At 34.1% G+C, this 19773-nt stretch overlaps 1 protein-coding gene across 5 annotated transcripts in view; it reads left to right on the forward strand.

The window, feature by feature from the left end:
- The window catches only part of LOC143249944 (furin-like protease 1, isoforms 1/1-X/2), a 185480-nt gene that overhangs the window by 33201 nt on the left and 132506 nt on the right, over positions 1 to 19773 (forward strand). For all 5 annotated transcript variants that reach the window (XM_076500564.1, XM_076500565.1, XM_076500569.1 and 2 more), the window contains exon 3: positions 8504 to 8620. In XM_076500564.1, the coding sequence (XP_076356679.1) occupies positions 8504 to 8620 (117 nt within the window). The remainder of the gene's footprint in view (positions 1 to 8503; positions 8621 to 19773) is intronic.

Genomic DNA, 19773 nt, shown 5'->3' on the forward strand with positions numbered 1-19773 from the left:
TCATACTAGTTATTTTAAACTGGTTATATTTATGATCCTTTAATTCATTTTAGTTTTTGTGAGCTAGCTACCCTGTTAAAAGTACTTGCAATCACACCTTGTTTGTTTAAGGAATCTTTCTAATTAGATTATGTAAGATCTGTTTTTGAGCATTTTTTATGTTTGATCAGTATCTTCAAATAATGCATTTTCCCAATTCACAACAAATTATTATTTTTGTATTTCTTTCTTGAAATTTGTAACAAAAACCTTTTTATTTTTCATTTCTATGTGTAGTAAAATATCAGAATTAATTAGGGCTGGAAAATAGTGGTAATTACTGATTTATTAACCCATGTGGTCATTAATGCCAAAAAACAAAAAGTGGGTTCTGCCTTCATAACTTTTTCAGTGGCTGCATTATTTTTCTGTTATGGTATGTCTATTCACTTTTTAAAAGCAATTTCAAACTTAAACACCTTTCATAGAATAGAACTCTTTTGAAGGTTGCTATTTTTGAAAACTTTTTTTTTTAATATTTGGCTCAAATTGTTTTAGACATTCTAGACATTTAGCTTGTGATTCACTAATATTGATTAAATGTCAATCCCCCACTGATCTTCAATAAATCAGTTAGACTGATTCATGTAACCAATAATTGTAATAATGTATTTATTTTAAATCTATCATGATTACAGCTAGAAATATTTAAGTAGCCAGTTAACCAAATTATTTATGTACACTGTTTAAACAGGGTAAACTTGAAAGTAGTATTCAGTAAAGCTTTGACTCATCATAATATTTTATTGTTGCTTACTATATTTACTTAACAGTAAATGTGTTTGATATCATGATAATATAGTTTCTGATACAATACTCATCTCCGTTCAGAAGATTAGCTGTTCTTGTTCAGTGCAGCCCTCTATTTACAGACTTTTTCCCTATGCATTCCTTGTTGGAATTACTATATTTCATTTTATGTCTCATGCAAATCATCATGTGTCATCCATCAACTAGTAGTAGCACATCATCCATGCTTACTTGATGCTTCTAACTCCCTCTGTGCTTCTCCACCTAACCTTTACTTCTTGTTTGGCTGCTTTAGAGTACAGACGTTTTTTCTTGTGCTAATTGCCTTTCCATGTGACAGTTAATTTAGTTTTTCATTAATTGGCCTTTTATTTTATTTTATTTTATTTTATTTTATATTTCAAACATTTTCTCCCACTTTATTATTGCTGCTGTATTTCTACACTAAACAATTTTGCAGATTTTGAGAATTTTGAATTTTGAAGTCAAAGTTACCATTTTGGGGGCCACACCAATGGCCATTGTTTTCTTTCAGGGCTGAAGTGTGGGCAACATGACAGTGTATCTTTTTACTTTTATGTGTTATTACATGGATCAACCTATTCCTTCTGGACATTGCCCAAGCTCATCATGATTCTGCTGAAATTATTCAGAATGATGAAGATTTTGATTGTGTCTCTCCTTATCCTGAGTTTGCCATTTCTTCCCAATTCCAACCTAAAGTTTTACCTCAGTCTTCGTGGAGTTTATATCTTAGGTTTGCAGTGTTTTATCTCTTTCTCCTATCTCTTATTCAACTTATTCTCTCTCTCTCAGTATTTGGGTTCATGTGGATCACTTTCTCTTTCAGTTAATGGAGGGGAACAGCATGCTATACTCTTTAAGAGCTGCTGGTCAGTATGCCCATTTTTACTATCAGGTGGACTATTCATTTTTGGATTGAAGTTGTTGGGTTCCTTATTACTTCTTTGAAAATAGCTCCATAACCTAATGTTAGTCTCACAAATGCCCAACATTCTTGCCTTTGTCTTACCCTTACTACCCTTCTTAAGTATCATTTTTCCATACGTCTGCTCTCAGAGGCTCTCCACAGAAAATCTGAGGATTTCCTACCAATACCCCCTTTATCTTCTCTCCTTTACATTTTCATATATTGTCATTGGCTCTGGTGTTAAGTATTTGGTTTTCTTGTTATTGGGATTTTCAAGGTAGGGACTTTAGCTCTTGTTAATTTTCCTCTATTTATCTCAGGGACTTATGTCTCCAATACCGTTCTTGACAGTGTTGAGCCACTGGTAATGCCAGCCCACTAGCAGTCCACCCTTTCCACTTTTGCGACTATCAGAGCCTTCCATACTACTTATTCCTTTTACTTGTTATTCGTACTCATAGCCATTACCTGTTCCAACAAATCCAGGTATTTTCTTTCAACAAAGTCATTGACTATGTACAACCCATCACCAACAGTACTGGTGACTACCCAGTGGGTTTGGGTCCAGTGAAAGCTCAACTGTTGGATTTTATTCTGTTCTGACTTCTCTTTCATGATGATCAATAGGTAACCCAGGTTTTTCAGAGGATTTACCTCTAAAGTTTGTTTCCTTCTCTTTAAGATCCTGTGATATGACAGTTTCTGTTAGATAAGCTCAAGGTTTACTTTTGCAGCAGGCTATTGAACTGGCTCACCATCTCTCAAGGGTGGGGGGTTATTCACATCTTTTTGTGGTTCCCAAGAAAGATGGGAATTGAAAGCTGGTCATCACTTTATCAAGCCTCAACTGCTTTATTGCACTCACCAAGTTCACTATGGATTTCTTTCTTACCCTGAGACAGGCTTTTTCTTAAGGGTTGTGGATGACAAAAGCAGATGTCTCCAGTACTTACTTCCATATTCTGGTTACACTTCAGTCTTGACCTTATCTTTAGTTTGTTCATCTCAGGTTGGTTTACCAATTTTGAGCACTCCCCCTCATTATTGCCTTTGCTCCTTATGTATTTTGTTGTATCATTCAGACCTTGTCTTTACTCATCATATTCATACTCTGAGGATGCAATTTCATCACTATGTGGACAGTTGGTTTCTTCTAGCTCATTCCAAGCAGGAGCTGACCACTCACACGTGCCAATTCCTTTCTATTCCAGCTCAAGCGGGTTTGTTTATCAAATTGGAATAGTAGGTTTTTTGACCAATTCAATATGCATGGCATCTGGGGGTCTTCTTCAACACCAACTTTAATTGTGCTCTACTTTGTCCTTTATGTCTACATTCCATAGAACTTTTAGTTTGCCATGCCATCTCATCTTGGTCACTTACTGCTTGCAGAGTTCTGTTGCTTTTGGGGATGTGAACTTTCATGACTCCAATATGAAATCCCTGCAGTGGACAGTTCATGAATAATGGAACCTTGTATGGGATCTTCTTCCCACCACTATTTTTCCTTCCCCAAGACATAATCTACAGCGGTGGGAAGACAAAGCCCATATGTTGGCAGGCATACCACTGTCTCCCCTGTATTTGAATATACATCTGTTCATGGATGGGGTGGGGAGGCTTAGGTCAATATCGTTTGGTATGCAAATGGAATTGCCTTGCATGTCATTGTTCTTAAACTTTTAGCAGTTCATTGGACATCATGTCATTTTCTTTCTCTTGCCCATCACTTTTTGGTGATGGTTCATTCACATGTCATGTTCTATCAATCTAGTTGAGGATCCCCTTTCATGCCAGCACCAAATCTATTTCATAAAGTGGTGCTTTAGTCTATTCATTTTCAGGGACATTTATTTTCTCTGAGGTTCTCCCTTCTTAGATGCATTTGTTAAGTGCTCCAACACCAAGTTACATCTCTTTTAGTCACCTGTACTATACTCACAGGTTCAGGCTGTTATTGGCTTTAGCCAAAATTGGTCTCATAAATACCTTTATGTGTATTCTCCTTTCAGGTTGCTTCATTGGGTGATTTCTGTGATAAACTCCACTCCTTGTTGGGTCCTTCAGATTGCACTCTGTTGGCCAGCATAACCTTTATATCTGAGGTTACAATGTCTCCTTCTCTCACCACCTGCCCCTCTTATACTGTTTCCCTCTCTTTTTTTTTTCAATCTCAATCCCATATTTGACATCCCAATCTTGCTGTTCTGCATCTTCATGCCTGACTTTTGTGGCTCAGATGGTGGAATTTCTCACCTGGCTCTTCTGCTGTGGAATTTTGGTCTCCTTGTTTTCTAGATATTGGCTAGTCCTCTCCCATGCCTTCCATTTTTTCACATACCATAGGGTTTTCACTTCCACCATTCTCACTGTACTCATGCATTCCTTCTGGATCTGGAAGCCTCCCATGCATCCAACCCTTCCATATTTGGACATAAATGTGGTCCTCTATGCCATAACTTTACTTCTGTTTGAACCACTTTTCTTATGTTTCTTGTTTCATCTGTTTTTAGGTCCTATTTCCTTCTTCTTGTAGCCTGTGGATATTGATAGTCTCATTTGTTTGTCACTGATGTTTCACATACCATTTATACCCCTACTTATCTTCTCCTTTATTCCAATTATTATTTTTCTCCTGAGACTGTGTAAGCTCAAAAGGAATGTTCCTCTTTTTATTCTGTTTCTTTTCCTTCTATCTTCCATCTTTACCTTTGTACAGACCCCAATAGATTTCTGTGTCCAGCTGTACATTATTATATTACACCTACAGTTACTCTCTGGGTAGGAGGAACTGTCTTTTTTTATTCCTTGGCAGTCCTTCTTACCTCATGATCTTTCCCTTCTATACTTATTGATTGGGTCAATCTTTTGGTCTGTTTGGCCTACTCCTCTCTATCTTCTTCCTCCTACACATTGTTCCATGTCTCCTCCCATTAAATCTTTCATCTCACATGTTTTCTCACTTTTTGTTTTCTACAAGCTGGCGTGTGGACCATACCCAATACATTTATCTCTCACTATCTTCATTACATTATGCTTTCATCTTCATCAGGGTTTCATCTTCCACCTGTGGCTGAGCTCCAGACTTTGATGCAACTTTAAATGGAAAGTTTTTATTTTTCTTCTTTTCAGGAGCCTTTCTTTCTATTTCTTTTTAGCACATGGATCCCACTGTGACAAGTCATGTCTAACCAGGTATTCTTTAACATCAAATCCGCAATATAAGCCATGTTGACTTATGTTCTCTCACAGTTGAGATGAGGCATTCCACAAGATTGCTTCATAAACATATCTGTTTCAGAGCATACCATCCATGGACTGCATGGGTAAAGCCAAAGGGGATAACTGCTCATCCCTGTCATGCCTTGAATGAACAATTGAGTATGATCTGCTTTTTAAAATAGAACTTCATGGTCACCCTTTGCACTGTCTCCAGTGAGGACTTTCCTCTGGATTCTCCACCATATTCTCACTCTTCTTCTTCCAGTGGAGTGTGGGAGACCTTACCACTTTCTAATTCCAAGCTTCTGGAATGATTCACCATGGAGGGCCCCTCTTGAACAGGTTCCACAAAGGAAGTTGGCTATAACTATTCAGTCAGGAGAAGAGTGGTGGGGATGCATCATGTTCTTCACAGGAATCAATTTATCCCTTTGCTGGTGGATGAGCCTCCTGATCACAATATAAGGAGTTGATCTATCTCCTTACAGGATGACTGGGCCTCCTAATACTGTTTACACAAACGTTGCAGTTGATCTGTTACTTTACAAGATGATATGGCCTCCTCGTACTGTTTACACTACCTTGGAGTTGATCCATTACCTGACAGTTTGATGGGGTCTTCTACCATTATTTTTCACAACCAGTGTAGTAGATCTGTTGCCACTCTAGGATATGTGGTTTTCTGTTACAATTTCCACTACAACTGGAGTTGATTCATCACTGTACAAGATGATGTATTCCCCTTATAACGTTTACCATATTGGGGAGTTGAGTTGTCACCAGACTGATTGATATGGCCTCCTACTGTTATTTTACATAAACAGTAGAGTTGATCCATTACCTTACTTGGTGATGAGCCTTCTGTTACACATTCAATACACACTAGAGTTGATCTGTCACAAATACAGCTCACTCCTTTGATTGGGAGCCTTTATCCTTGTGTCCCCCACTGGGACAGTGGTAAGTCTAATGATTTACAGTGCTACAACTAGGGATTCAATTCCACTCAGTGAACACAGCAGATAGCCTAATGTGGCTTTGTTATAAAAAACATGCATACACACATGGTCTAACGTATCCTAGCCACTCTACACATCACAGTTATTGCCCTTGTGTTTTACAAATAATACAGATGGGCAAAACATACTTTACTCAGAAGTGGTGCAGTTCCCCTCTTCTGATCTTTGGATCTTTTTTTAGGTACTTCTATTATTCCCTTGTCCTGGTCCATTCTCCTTCTCAATGTGGGATTCTTGCTAATCTTTTGAGTTGTGAGAGGAGGTAAGCACTGTATCAAAGTTATAATTTTCCTACACCGGAAATGTATGTCTCACAGGTTCTTACTTACACTCATCTTTCCTCCCCACTTCTCCAGTGTTCACAACTTCTGCCAAACTTTGAAGTGAAGGTTCAGTTGAGAAGTGTAGAGGGAGTCACATGCTGCTGTTGGTTAATAAAAGATGCATGATTATTTTCATGAGAGGCACATTGGAATATATTAATTCCAACAGGGGTGGGGAGTGCAAGACTGGTAGCATGCATAAAGAAAATGTTTACGTATACAGAGTGACACTGAATGAGAACAGCTAACCTCGTGAGGGTAGGAGAGGTAAGTGCTTATCAGAAATATGTTTTCTGTACAGGTAAATTATAACTATACTTGATGAACTTAGTAACAAACAACAAATAATGTTTACAAACATTGTAATTTAATAATATCATAATATATCTGTTAAACATAATTCATTGAACACAGACATCAACAAAATACTACTGTTAAGCCTTTAGCAATCTTCAGCCAAGTGAGTTCTTTGCTTCATTTGAGTAAGTATAACAACAGTACTCTAAATCTTACGTGTTTAACCCTTAAATGACAGCCATCATCAATTGATGCTGCTACCTACAACATTCCTGCTGTTTAAGGGTTAAAACATGTGCAAAAAGAAGTCACCATCAAATTGGAGATATGGTCACAAGTTGATCAGCCTCTTAAAGTTACAATGAAAGTAAACTTACAAAGAAATAAGGCATAAAATAAAGGTTTCTACCATGAAAACCAGGGAAAACTAAGGATAACTGGAAACTGTGTAATGTATTGAACTGTGAAACTGTAAAAACTGTATGAATTCTTTTAAAAATCTGCTCTTCCAAACCTCAAAAGTCTACAGTATGTCAGTAAATTCTCAAGTTCTCAATACATGTTAGAGTAACTTGTCAATGGGCAGTCGAGATCAAGGACAAGTCCATTTGTAACTGTCACGTGATTCACCAACAAGAGTAACTTAGTTTACTAATTAGAAAGTACACTGCTTTTCCAGGAAAAATGAATTAGCAACTTTTGTTCTTGCCTAGATTTCTGTTAACCAGATATGGCAAGTTAAAGCTAGTACCTTTCTTTGTGCTTTTGTGCTCAGCTGGGGAATTCTAAAAAACAACAACATAGTTTTGAAAATTTTACTTTTTTAACAAAAAGAATGGAAATCAGATAGCATGATGCAGCACCAAAAGTGCAAATAGCTACAAACTTCTACATCTATCAGATGATGTCAATTACACATTCTTGCCCTAGATAGTTGTCCTATATTATATTTAAGGATCTTTAGAAACTCCCATGCCCAATATGAAAAATGTATGTACTAGATGGTTTTAAATTCAAGTTGGGTCTTTTCGAGGAGTTTACAGCACAGTCAAAGATTTTCTCAAACTTTTAATGATGTATGAAAAGAAAGCGATGTTGTGAAACAACTTACATACACAATGAATTAGCTTCAGAATCTTGAGAAACTTCTTTTATGTAGGTTAACAATTTAAACTTCCACACTCAATCTCTAGAGGTTTTGAGAGTTCAAATGTTTTTTAATATTATTTTTATTAGCTTTCATAGTTAATTTTAATAAGTGTTTTCAAATATTTCTATACATATGCCAAATAACTGCATTTTCAGAGTTCAACCTAAAAGAGCCTATTTTTAAAGTATTTAGGAGTGTAACACATTCTCATGGCAAACAGTTTTTAACTAAGTGCCTTAGAGCTTTTATGAGTTGTGTTTTGATGCATCTGTTGAGCTATTTAAACAGGTAGGATATTGTGATCACAATAGTACCAGTAAATGTAACCAGTGCTATGGGATGTGAGTTTATTCTTTGAGTTAGTCTTTGTAATAATTCTTTTCTACGTAAATATCATATCATAAAGTTACAAAAACTAAACTCTGTAAACACACAAATATTATAGGTTATGTTCCTTTGAAGAATATATAAAAGTATAAATTCTTTGTTAGTTGTTATATGCAACCAGATGGCTAAAGAAACAGATATTTGAAGAATTATTTATGTTTGGAATGGTTTATGGTTGATAAATAAATATCATAGTTTATAATTAAAACATGTTTAATTTAGTGCACACAGTACTCTCAAGCTAACTATGATTTCAATAACTGAATGTTTCTTACACTGGACAGGTATCCTATTCAGTAAACTGTGTATAATAGACCTGTAAAACCTAAGTGATTGCTAAAGTTTTATATTGTAAGTTTGTATTTTCCTTGATATTTGCTTTCAGATTAAATGGTTTGCTCAGCAAAAATTGAAATGGAGAGTGAAAAGAGATTTCAAACCATATCAATTCACTGTAGCAGAAAAGCTGAATGACCCGAGATGGCCACAGATGTGGTATCTGGTGAGTCATATTTTTAAAACTGAATAAGTTTTCAGATATATTTTAACTTTTTATAATAATAGTAATGATAATATTGGTTTGTGTTGGTTTTTGGTTTTAAAACTGAATAAACTTTAACATACAGTATAACTTATTATATTAAAGGTGATTTGTATTTGATTTCCTTTGTAAAACTGAATGAATTTTCACATGCATACTGTCTACTTATAATAGTTAATTTTTGTTGACTGTCAAATTTATTTTCTGTCAGAAGATTTGTAAACACATTTCCTTATCTATCATTTCCACACAGCTTTAAATTTTTTATTAATGTACAGTTTAGGTCCATTTAACATGTGATTTTTATTTCTGTTGAAACTTTTCTGTATTTATCCACATTTGTCATGTTTCTTTTTGCATAAAGTAAAACTTGACATTTGAGTAATACAGAAGTGTGCAATAACTGTACAATTATTTATTTGAGGCACTTTTCCACCCTATATGATAATTATTATAGTTCCCAATAATTGTATTATTTATTTGAGGCACTTTTCCACCCTATATGATAATTATTATAGTTCCCAATAACTGTACGATTATTTATTTGAGGCACTTTTCCACCCTATATGATAATTATTATAGTTCCCAATAACTGTACGATTATTTATTTGAGGCACTTTTCCACCCTATATGATAATTATTATAGTTCCCAATAATTGTACGATTATTTATTTGAGGCACTTTTCCACCCTATATGATAATTATTCAAGACTGTATGATTATTAACTTTTGGTTGACAAGGCAGGGAAATAAGCTGGTATCACTTACTTGAGAGAATTCTTGATCACCTCCTTTCACAGTCAAATCTGCAAATGATTATAGTTCATGTTAGTCATTGCGAGTAAACCAAGTGTGGACTGTTGAGAGTCGTGTTATAAAACAGCTTATAGGATTTGACCTCTAAGTAGAAGCTCTTCCACTGAATGTAAGGGAAAGTGGCTAGTTACATACTGGTAACCTGCTTAGATGATTGATAAAATTAACATTACAGTACTTTTATTAACAGCAAAGATTCAAGTTTAAAAATGTGTCTGCATGTTTTTTACTCCCTTGCCTTTCAATACCCAACTGTCTGGAAGATCACATGACAAGATGTATGGAGGGAAAAAAACAAAACATTTTCTACCCTGTATTAGTAATGAGGACCCTACTGTCATTTGGAACTGTACCCTACTATCGTTTTGAACTTTATTGTACACACACACACTTAAGTTTTAAATGAATCTTTCAACCTTTATTTGTTTACTTGCATGAGAAGTTTCTTTTATTATTTGGAAACATTCAGTTCTTTAAGATCATAACTTTATTACATTCTGCATGCAGAGTCGTGTATATTCAACGAGCCATTCTGTATGGTATAGTTTATTTCTGTTGTTATGTACACTGCAGGAGAACTTTTGTTTGTAAGCTGTAGTAATACAAATTTTTAATAACAGTATGGTTAATATACATACAAAATTAGAAAAAAAAAATTTAAATAGGTAGTGAACATGATTCATAAGTGTGCTATCACAGCCAAAAGTAGCTCATGGAATGTCAGTTTTCTGCAGATTCTTAGATTTCTGAGTTTTTCTTCATCATGTGGATAATTTTCTGTGATTCCTGTAAATTTGGTTTAAAGATAAAGGAGGGAGGGAGGTCTGTAGTTGAAAGTGTAGTACACAAGTCACAGGTTCAAGATAATTTATAAATAGAGTAAAGAAAATGACTGTGAGTCTGAGATACCACAAAATACATTGATTTTGTATTTGTGTTTTTAATTATAAAATACACACATTAAATATTCAACTGTTTCTTTCAGTAGTTCTTCTATAATGCTCATTACATTATATATTTTTCTCGGTATCTTCTCAGTTCACATTTGATGTAAATGATACTTTGATGTATCATAATTACTAACTTCTATTACGTAATTCACTTTATTTATTATCTTTTAACTACACCAGTCAAACGGAAGAAGTAGCAGAGCACTTTTTATTGGTCTTCTAATTCAGTCCTGGGACAACTTTTCTGTCTTCCTGGAGAACAGACTTTTTAGCTCCAAACAGGAGTTTTTATATTTAATTTTCTTTGTAGTCTTATGAATTTCCTAGTAGTGCACATAGCTACTCACAAATAGTTCAGACACTTGATTGGTTAACTTCTACAATTCATCAGACTTCTCAGAAAGAAAAGCCAAAACTTTTAGGTAATTGGTTGCTATGAGGTTTGTGAATCAGTTGCCTTCTTATTTGTAACATGACTTTAGTTTCTTACATCAAACTCCCAGTAACAGTTGTTATCATAAACTTTTCATTAGCTCTTTACGTATCCCTAGAGTAGCATCAGTAACTTATCACTGTCAAACTTGTGACTATCTTTCACTAGCATTTTTCTAAGTGTATTTACAGACAAACTTGGCATTATCTATTTAAAAAAGTTTTGAAACTTGTGATTCTCATTGCTAAGAAACTATGCTTTGCCTAGCTCTTTACCTTGTTTTTACATGTAGGCATCCTTTCTTATGCCATTACTTCATATGTGTGTATCTCACCCAGAAACTTTATTATGTAGATTCTATTTAATTTCTTTCTTAAACACTGAGATGTAAAAACACTTAATAAAAACATAATTATTTCACTCTTCCCATCATTAAAGAATTTTTACTATCTTGAAAAAAACATTCACTTGTCAACTTTGCTGTTTCTGTTTCTCTCCTATGTCAAGCAGTGTTTACATTGTTTCATACTAAAGAATTCATTGATTACTTCCTGTACTACCATTTTTCAACAAGTATTACACACTTAATAATAACTGACATTAATAGTAAATAATACATTTCAAGTATTAATATCACATTGGTTGTATACTATTAAACAAACCTAGGTATATAAAACAAAAGATTATTATTGTCCATACATAGTTATATGTATTCCTTTTTAACATTTAGAACAAAAAATATCCTTAAGTTATTAACAAAAGATTAATATATTAAATACAAGTTGCTTATATTAGTACACTGAATAAAAGAGCAGAAAAATGAATGGATATGCAATAATAACAGATCAGGGACTTCTACTTCTTGAAGATGTGCCAATCGCTGTAAACAATCCAATTGTACAAGGCACAGGCCTTCCATTAGGTGCAGTGCTCATGAGTGCGTCGGTTATATTTGAATTGGATTCTCTCATAAAAATCCATTCATCAATTCATTAGGTAATTGAAATTTTTTAAATAAAACACACTGAAGACCAGTTAAATTACTCAACAGTAATTACTCTCCTTTTCTCTTCCTTTTAACTATAATTTCATATATTGATGACACAGACCTTGGCAAAAATTCACTAAGTCATGCGTCTTCTTCCTTCCAGTGTAATCCATGTAGATATGCAACATAACGTTTCAGTACATCCCATATGTGTCTTTTGCATTCAGTTCCTTGATGGCATATACTCCAGCCACCCGAATCCTTTTATTATAATAAGAATTGATTTAACTGTTCTATTGTTGTAAGCATAATGCACAGTTAGTGTCTGGTTCATTACTCTTGCTAACATCACCATAAGCACAATGCACAGTTAGTGTCTGGTTCCTTACTCTTGCTAACATCATCATAAGCACAATGCACAGTTAGTTTCTGGTTCGTTACTCTTGTTAACATCATCATAAGCACAATGCACAGTTAGTCTGGTTCGTTACTCTTGCTAACATCATCATAAGCACGATGCACAGTTAGTGTCTGGTTCGTTACTCTTGCTAACATCACCATAAGCACAATGCACAGTTAGTGTCTGGTTCGTTACTCTTGCTAACATCATCATAAGCACAATGCACAGTTAGTATCTGGTTTGTTACTCTTGTTAACATCATTATATCATAAAAGTCACATCTAGTTTCACTGGTTTTGTGATGTAGCATGTACATTTTGTCTTTGATTGGTCATGTACTTAACCTATGTGCTAACTGACCCACTTTACTCTTGTCACACCATCTTTACTATATCATTTTTTGACTATCTTCTGTGATGATAACATTGTCTATCAATTTATTCTTCTTAATTAACTTAACTATGTTATTTCTTCAACTTTCACTATTTCTACTATTAATTTTGCTCTACTACATTGACTTTATAATCAAGCTACTCTCATTGATTCATTAAATGGACTTATTTTGTTAACAGAAGGTGCAATCAAACTATTTTCTAAATAGCTGGGTCCTAGTCAGTCAGTTCAACTACTTCAGTTAACTTTGAATAAGACAATCTTTTATTGCCTGGATAATCTCACGTATCCACTAACTTGATAATCAAACTGGTGTACATTTGATTTAGGCAGTGCCACTAGTAAGATGAGTTCATTTAAAATAAATAACCATGTTCCTGGGTTTTTCTTATAAAAATAGAATGGTTTAGAACGAATTATTTGTTTCTCACACAACTCAGTTAATACATAGTTACAAGTTACAATAAGTAATGAATGAATTCTAGAATTAAAATCACATAATCATATGGGATCCCACATGTTGCCGGTGTCACTCCAATGTGGTCCAGGCTCTTCTACTCTAGGATACTATAGAATCAGCCATAAAAACTTCTCAAAGTTTTTACTGCAGGTTGTTTGACGTTTTTCCAAAAGACCAAGAAGTAGTACCCAGTGATAGATTTGTTTTGGTTCAATTTTCACAGACATTTCCAGTTTTACCATGGTGTCTGTTCTCAATCTATGATAGGCATTCATTCTGGGTTTGTAGACACCAACGTAAATGTCTTGGACATTTCTACATTCCTATTACCTACAATTCAATATCTTTGATTTGTTCACACGGAATGGGTTTACTAATTTTGCACATTATCCTTTGGGCTGGCCACTGCATCTTGTGTGTTTTGACAAGTTGTCAGGGCATTCGCTCAACTGCTTTATACTCATGGCTTGTGCTTCCATCATTATATGGATAATTGACTCGTGCTGACTCCATCAAATCAGGTAGCTCACGAGTGCATAAAGTTGGTTCCAAGAGAAACAGCTCATGTTGGTTTGATCTTCAAGGTGAATTCATTCCTTGTACCTGCTAAATACCTTGTCTACTTGAGAGTCTTTATCCACTCTTACTTCAAACATGCCCAACTTTCTCTCATTCATCTACAGTGGATGAAGATTTTGGTGAATAAATCCCTTACATCACATAATCCACAACATACAAGATTCTTTCACTTCTGGAGATGTGGTCTTTCATGGAAGTGCTTATACTATTAGGTTGTGCAATCTTCAATGGACACTACATGGTCAATAGAACCTTGCCAAGGATTCCTTGGACTCCAATCCAACTCGCTTTTTCCTTCCCAGACAATTTCACATGGTGACTACATAGAAAGAACACCATGATTGGCATTCCTCTTCTGCCTCCTTATTCTGAGTTGCACATGCTCATATATGCTTCTCTTTGGAGTTAGAGGAGGGTTTAGAGCATCGAAAGATTTTAGATGATTAGTCTCTATTCTAGACCACTTTACATAACATCTTGGAATTACTGGCTGTTCATTAAGCTTTGGATCCTTTCCTTCCCTTAGTTTGGGGAAATTGGTCATGATCCATTCCAACAGTTTGACTTTGGTCTCATACATGAACTTTCAGGTGTATAATGCCTTGGGAATGTTAAGATTTTCTATCTCTGAAAACATATTTTTGATATACATTCATCTTCTCATACACTTCCTGCCCTTCCTTCCCACTTTGGTGCAACTTAGTATTCCTTGTCACATTACAGAATGAAGATCATAAGTGAAAAACATAGAGGGCGTTATTAAACAGGGAGGAGGCTGTGTCACCCTCCTATTAATTACAGGTTGTTGGTACCATCATACAGTAGCACAAATCATGAGAAATCTCATGAAGTTTAGGGGAAGGTTACGTGAAGGCAAGTGACATGCAAATCATTAAGCCAGATGCATGAAGAAGATAATTTAACCACGTGAATAGGAATCTGTTGGAAATACATTTTCAGGTAAGGAAAATATTAACTTGTGTTAATAGATAGTTCAGTGTTGAGAGATATGAATTTATATTGTTGACAGATGGTTTGTTGTGTTGTTAGGTATATGTCTATACTGTTGATAGGTATTACTATATTGTGTTGATTAGTATGAGTTTCTTGTATTGATAGGTATGTATTTATATTGCTGATGGATATGAGTTTATAGTATTAATAGATAGTTTATAGTATTGGTCAATATTGGTATATATTGTTGATATATGCTGTAAATAGTTTGTAATGTGGGTTGATTTCATTTTCTAATTATATATATATACATGTTAGATGCACAGCTTCAAAAGTGACGACATTAGAAAGCTAAATTCATATAATGTTGTAGATTCTTGTACGTTATTTGGTTTTATTATTTTTATCCTCAGAAATTAGAGTTGAATAACAAAAAAAATAACAAGATTTAGTAAAACTGGTCATTAAAATAAGGTTTTAATTTAGATTTTTGTAGCATAACGTGTAGTATAATGTTAGTTTAGGCTAATTACACATCATTCATTAGGCTTAGTTATAAATCAACTTGCAGTGGAATTGTAAGACAAATTGATTACATTGTTTTATTTAATAAATGCAGTCTATAATCTAGTTAACAGTGAAACTTAGGCTTGATAGTGTTAATAATGAGCTAAGTGTATTTAAATATAGTACCTAGTGTTTATTTTAATTCTACAAATAATAAGTGTATTATTTGTAGAATGAAAATAAACACCAGTTTGGGGGTTAAGCATTTCCAGTTTGCTAGGTGCTGTAGGTGCAATGAATGAGTTTAATATTGGAACTCTGGACTATTATGCATTTTTAAGGAAGCTAATATTGACAATGTTTAATTTATATGTGGAGTGTGCAGGTTGAAGGGGAAGTTGGAGGCTCTCCCAACTAAAGTTGAGGAAATAGATAGAGGGAAGAATAAACTGTGGAAAATAAGAGCAGGATTTAAATAGCAGCTTTTTACATGCAAAGGAGGCATCAGCTAAGACTAACAATGACATTCAAAAAGTTAGAAAGGGTAGTATTAGGGTCACAAGTGGTGAACTTAATTGTAAAGACCTTACTGTATTGAAAAACAGATTTCAGCCTTTGGCTTATGTAGACAAGGAACTATTTGAAGTGGGGGAAACAGAAGAAATTAAGAAAGATATGGGTTATGAACTGAAAGAGTTTACAGTTACGGGTGATTCCTTGATATGGCTTGTGGATAGAATAGTCTATGGGGTGAAGAGGAGTGGGCGAAGAGTTAGAATATACTACCAATGGGCACAAGTGGCAGATATAACTGGAAGAACAAGAAATATAATGAAGTGGACTGGCAATGATCCAGTTTTTTGTTGTGCATGTTATCCATAATATTCTCAACTTCAACATGATATAACTGGCAGAACAAGAAATATAATGAAGTGGACTGGCAATGGTTCAGTTTTTGTTGTGCATGTTATCCATAATATTCTCAACTTCAACATGATATAACTCACAGATATAACTGGCAGAACAAGAAATATAATGAAGTGGACTGGCAATGGTTCAGTTTTTTGTTCTGCATGTTATCCATAATATTCTCAACTTCAACATGATATAACTCACAGATATAACTGGCAGAACAAGAAATATAATGAAGTGGACTGGCAATGATCCAGTTTTTTGTTGTGCATGTTATCCATAATATTCTTAACTTCAACATGATATAACTCACAGATATAACTGGCAGAACAAGAAATATAATGAAGTGGACTGGCAATGATCCAGTTTTTTGTTGTGCACGTTATCCATAATATTCTCAACTTCAACATGATATAACTCACAGATATAACTGGCAGAACAAGAAATATAATGAAGTGGACTGGCAATTACTCAGTTTTTTGTTGTGCATGTTATCCATAATATTCTCAACTTCAACATGATATAACTCACAGATATAACTGGCAGAACAAGAAATATAATGAAGTGGACTGGCAATGATCCAGTTTTTTGTTGTGCATGTTATCCATAATATTCTTAACTTCAACATGATATAACTCACAGATATAACTGGCAGAACAAGAAATATAATGAAGTGGACTGGCAATGATCCAGTTTTTTGTTGTGCATGTTATCCATAATATTCTTAACTTCAACATGATATAACTCACAGATATAACTGGCAGAACAAGAAATATAATGAAGTGGACTGGCAATGATCCAGTTTTTGTTGTGCATGTTATCCATAATATTCTTAACTTCAACATGATATAACTCACAGATATAACTGGCAGAACAAGAAATATAATGAAGTGGACTGGCAATGATCCAGTTTTTTGTTGTGCATGTTATCCATAATATTCTTAACTTCAACATGATATAACCCACACTTTAGATATAGAACCACTCCTACCCATCTTTTTACTGTTTCGTCCCTATAACCATGCATTTCAAAGAAACTTGGGTCATCAAAACCATCTATATTTAACAATTTATATCAACATACTGTATTTCTACCAGTGTCCTAAAGTTGTCTGTTTTATTTCTTATATTTCTAGCATTACAACAGTAACAATTACCCTATTCTTATATTACTTTTATACTGATTTCCTATGCTAAACTTTCCTCTACATCTCAGTTTTTTTAAAATTTAGTTTATATTTGCCCTCACCACTATTTATTTGTAATTTAAACTTTCCTGACAGCTGAGTTAATAGCCCTTACAAACGTAACTGTAAACCACCCATTCCAAAAAGTTTCCTTCTCCCACTAAGCTTATTCCATGAGTCCAACCTGCTCATCCTTACATATTAATTTCAGCCTAGTAGTTAGCCGTAGTAACCTATTCAAATTTCATCTCCATAATTAATTCTTGCCAGTATCCCTGACACAATTAATTAAAGATCTTTATCTTTAAATGCTTTTATAAGCCCCTTGTATTTATTAATTAGCTCTTCTACCATAAACATGGCTCAATATAGATTATTTTGATGACTGAAATACGTGGTTATAGGGACAGAATAGTACAAAGAGGAGAAGGAGAGGTTTTTTATGTTAAGTGTGAGTTATGTTGAAGATAACAGTAAGGAGACTGAATCCATTTAGGTTTCTGTTGGTGGATATCAAGGGGGAAAAGCTCTTACTAGGAATTCGTTAGAAACCACTAAATAAAACTGATGAAATTAGTGATAAACTTTACATTGAGATTACGTTTTCAGATAAAGTCGTTGTGGGTGATTTTTAATTTCAAGCATATATATTGGGAAGTGCTAGATACAAACCACGAGGAAGATAAGAAACTGTTCAGGATGGATTACTTCACCAATTAATCAAGAAACCTACTAAGAACAATGTTATTTTGTAGTTATTGTTAACTTCAAGTATAGAAATGATCAAGAGGGTGGAAACTGGGGAACATCTGTGAGTGATCATTACTATTTTAGATTTGATGTTCTGTTCCATATGGAGATAAGGAATAATGATATTTTAGTTACAAATTTTGAAAAAACAAATTTGGAACAGAGGCAACAAGAATTATCTCTTGTGAAATTGGCAGCTGAGTTATTTGAAGATGCTGAGCAAATGTGGAAAATAAAAAAAATAAATAAATATTTGAGCCAAATATATATTCCTTACAGAAAAGAAAAATTAAAAACAATTAAAAACAAACCAGGTTGTCTGACAAAGGATATAAGAGATAAAATTAAATAAAAGCATCACAAATTTAAGAAAATATAACTGACTGATTATGTTATCCATAATATTCTCAACTTCAACATGATATAACTGACTGATGTTATAAAATATAACTGACTGATATTATAAAATATAACTGACTGATATTATAAATATAACTGACTGATATTATAGAAGATCAAGGAAGTTGGTCAACTGGAAATTACGATATCAAAAAGAATGTATGAAAAACATAAAGTTTTACAATAATGATTTTTAAAAGTATATTATGGGTAAACAAAATCTTAGGATGGGGATAAGAGCATTGAGCAATGACAGAGGAAGGCTTGTATCTTATATTCATTAGATGGCTAATTAAGCAATGACAGAGGAAGGCTTGTTTCTTATATTCATTAGATGGCTAATTAAGCAATGACAGAGGAAGGCTTGTATCTTATGTTCATTAGATGGCTAATTAAGCAATGACAGAGGAAGGCTTGTATTTTATATTCATTAGATGGCTAATTGAGCAGTGACAGAGGAAGGCTTGTATCTTATATTTATTAGATGGCTAATTGAGCAATGACAGAGGAATGCTTGAATTTTATATTCATGAGATGGCTAATTGAGCAATGACAGAGGAAGGCTTATATCTTATATTTATTAGATGGCTAATTGAGCAATGACAGAGGAAGGCTTGTATCTCATATTTATTAGATGGCTAATTGAGCAATGACAGAGGAAGGCTTGTATCTTATATTCATTAGATGGTTAATTGAGCAATGACAGAGGAATGCTTGTATCTTATATTTATTAGATGGCTGATTGAGCAATGACAGAGGAATGCTTCTATCTTATATTTATTAGATGGCTGATTGCGCAATGACAGAGGAAGGCTTGTATCTCATATTTATTAGATGGCTAATTGAGCAATGACAGAGGAAGACTTGTATCTCATATTCTTTAGATGGCTAATTGAGCAATGACAGAGGAAGGCTTGTATCTCATATTTATTAGATGGCTAATTGAGCAGTGACAGAGGAAGGCTTGTATCTCATATTTATTAGATGGCTGATTGAGCAATGACAGAGGAAGGCTTGTATTTCATATTTATTAGATGGCTAATTGAGCAATGACAGAGGAAGGCTTCTATCTTATATTTATTAGATGGCTAATTGAGCAGTGACAGAGGAAGACTTGTATCTCATATTCATTAGATGGCTAATTGAGCAATGACAGAGGAAGGCTTGTATCTCATATTTATTAGATGGCTAATTGAGCAGTGACAGAGGAAGGCTTGTATCTCATATTTATTAGATGGTTAATTGAGCAATGACAGAGGAATGCTTCTATCTTATATTTATTAGATGGCTGATTGAGCAATGACAGAGGAAGGCTTGTATCTCATATTTATTAGATGGCTAATTGAGCAATGACAGAGGAAGACTTGTATCTCATATTCATTAGAT

The sequence above is a fragment of the Tachypleus tridentatus genome, chromosome 4 (genome assembly GCF_004210375.1).
Source record: "Tachypleus tridentatus isolate NWPU-2018 chromosome 4, ASM421037v1, whole genome shotgun sequence".
NCBI lineage: Eukaryota > Metazoa > Arthropoda > Merostomata > Xiphosura > Limulidae > Tachypleus > Tachypleus tridentatus.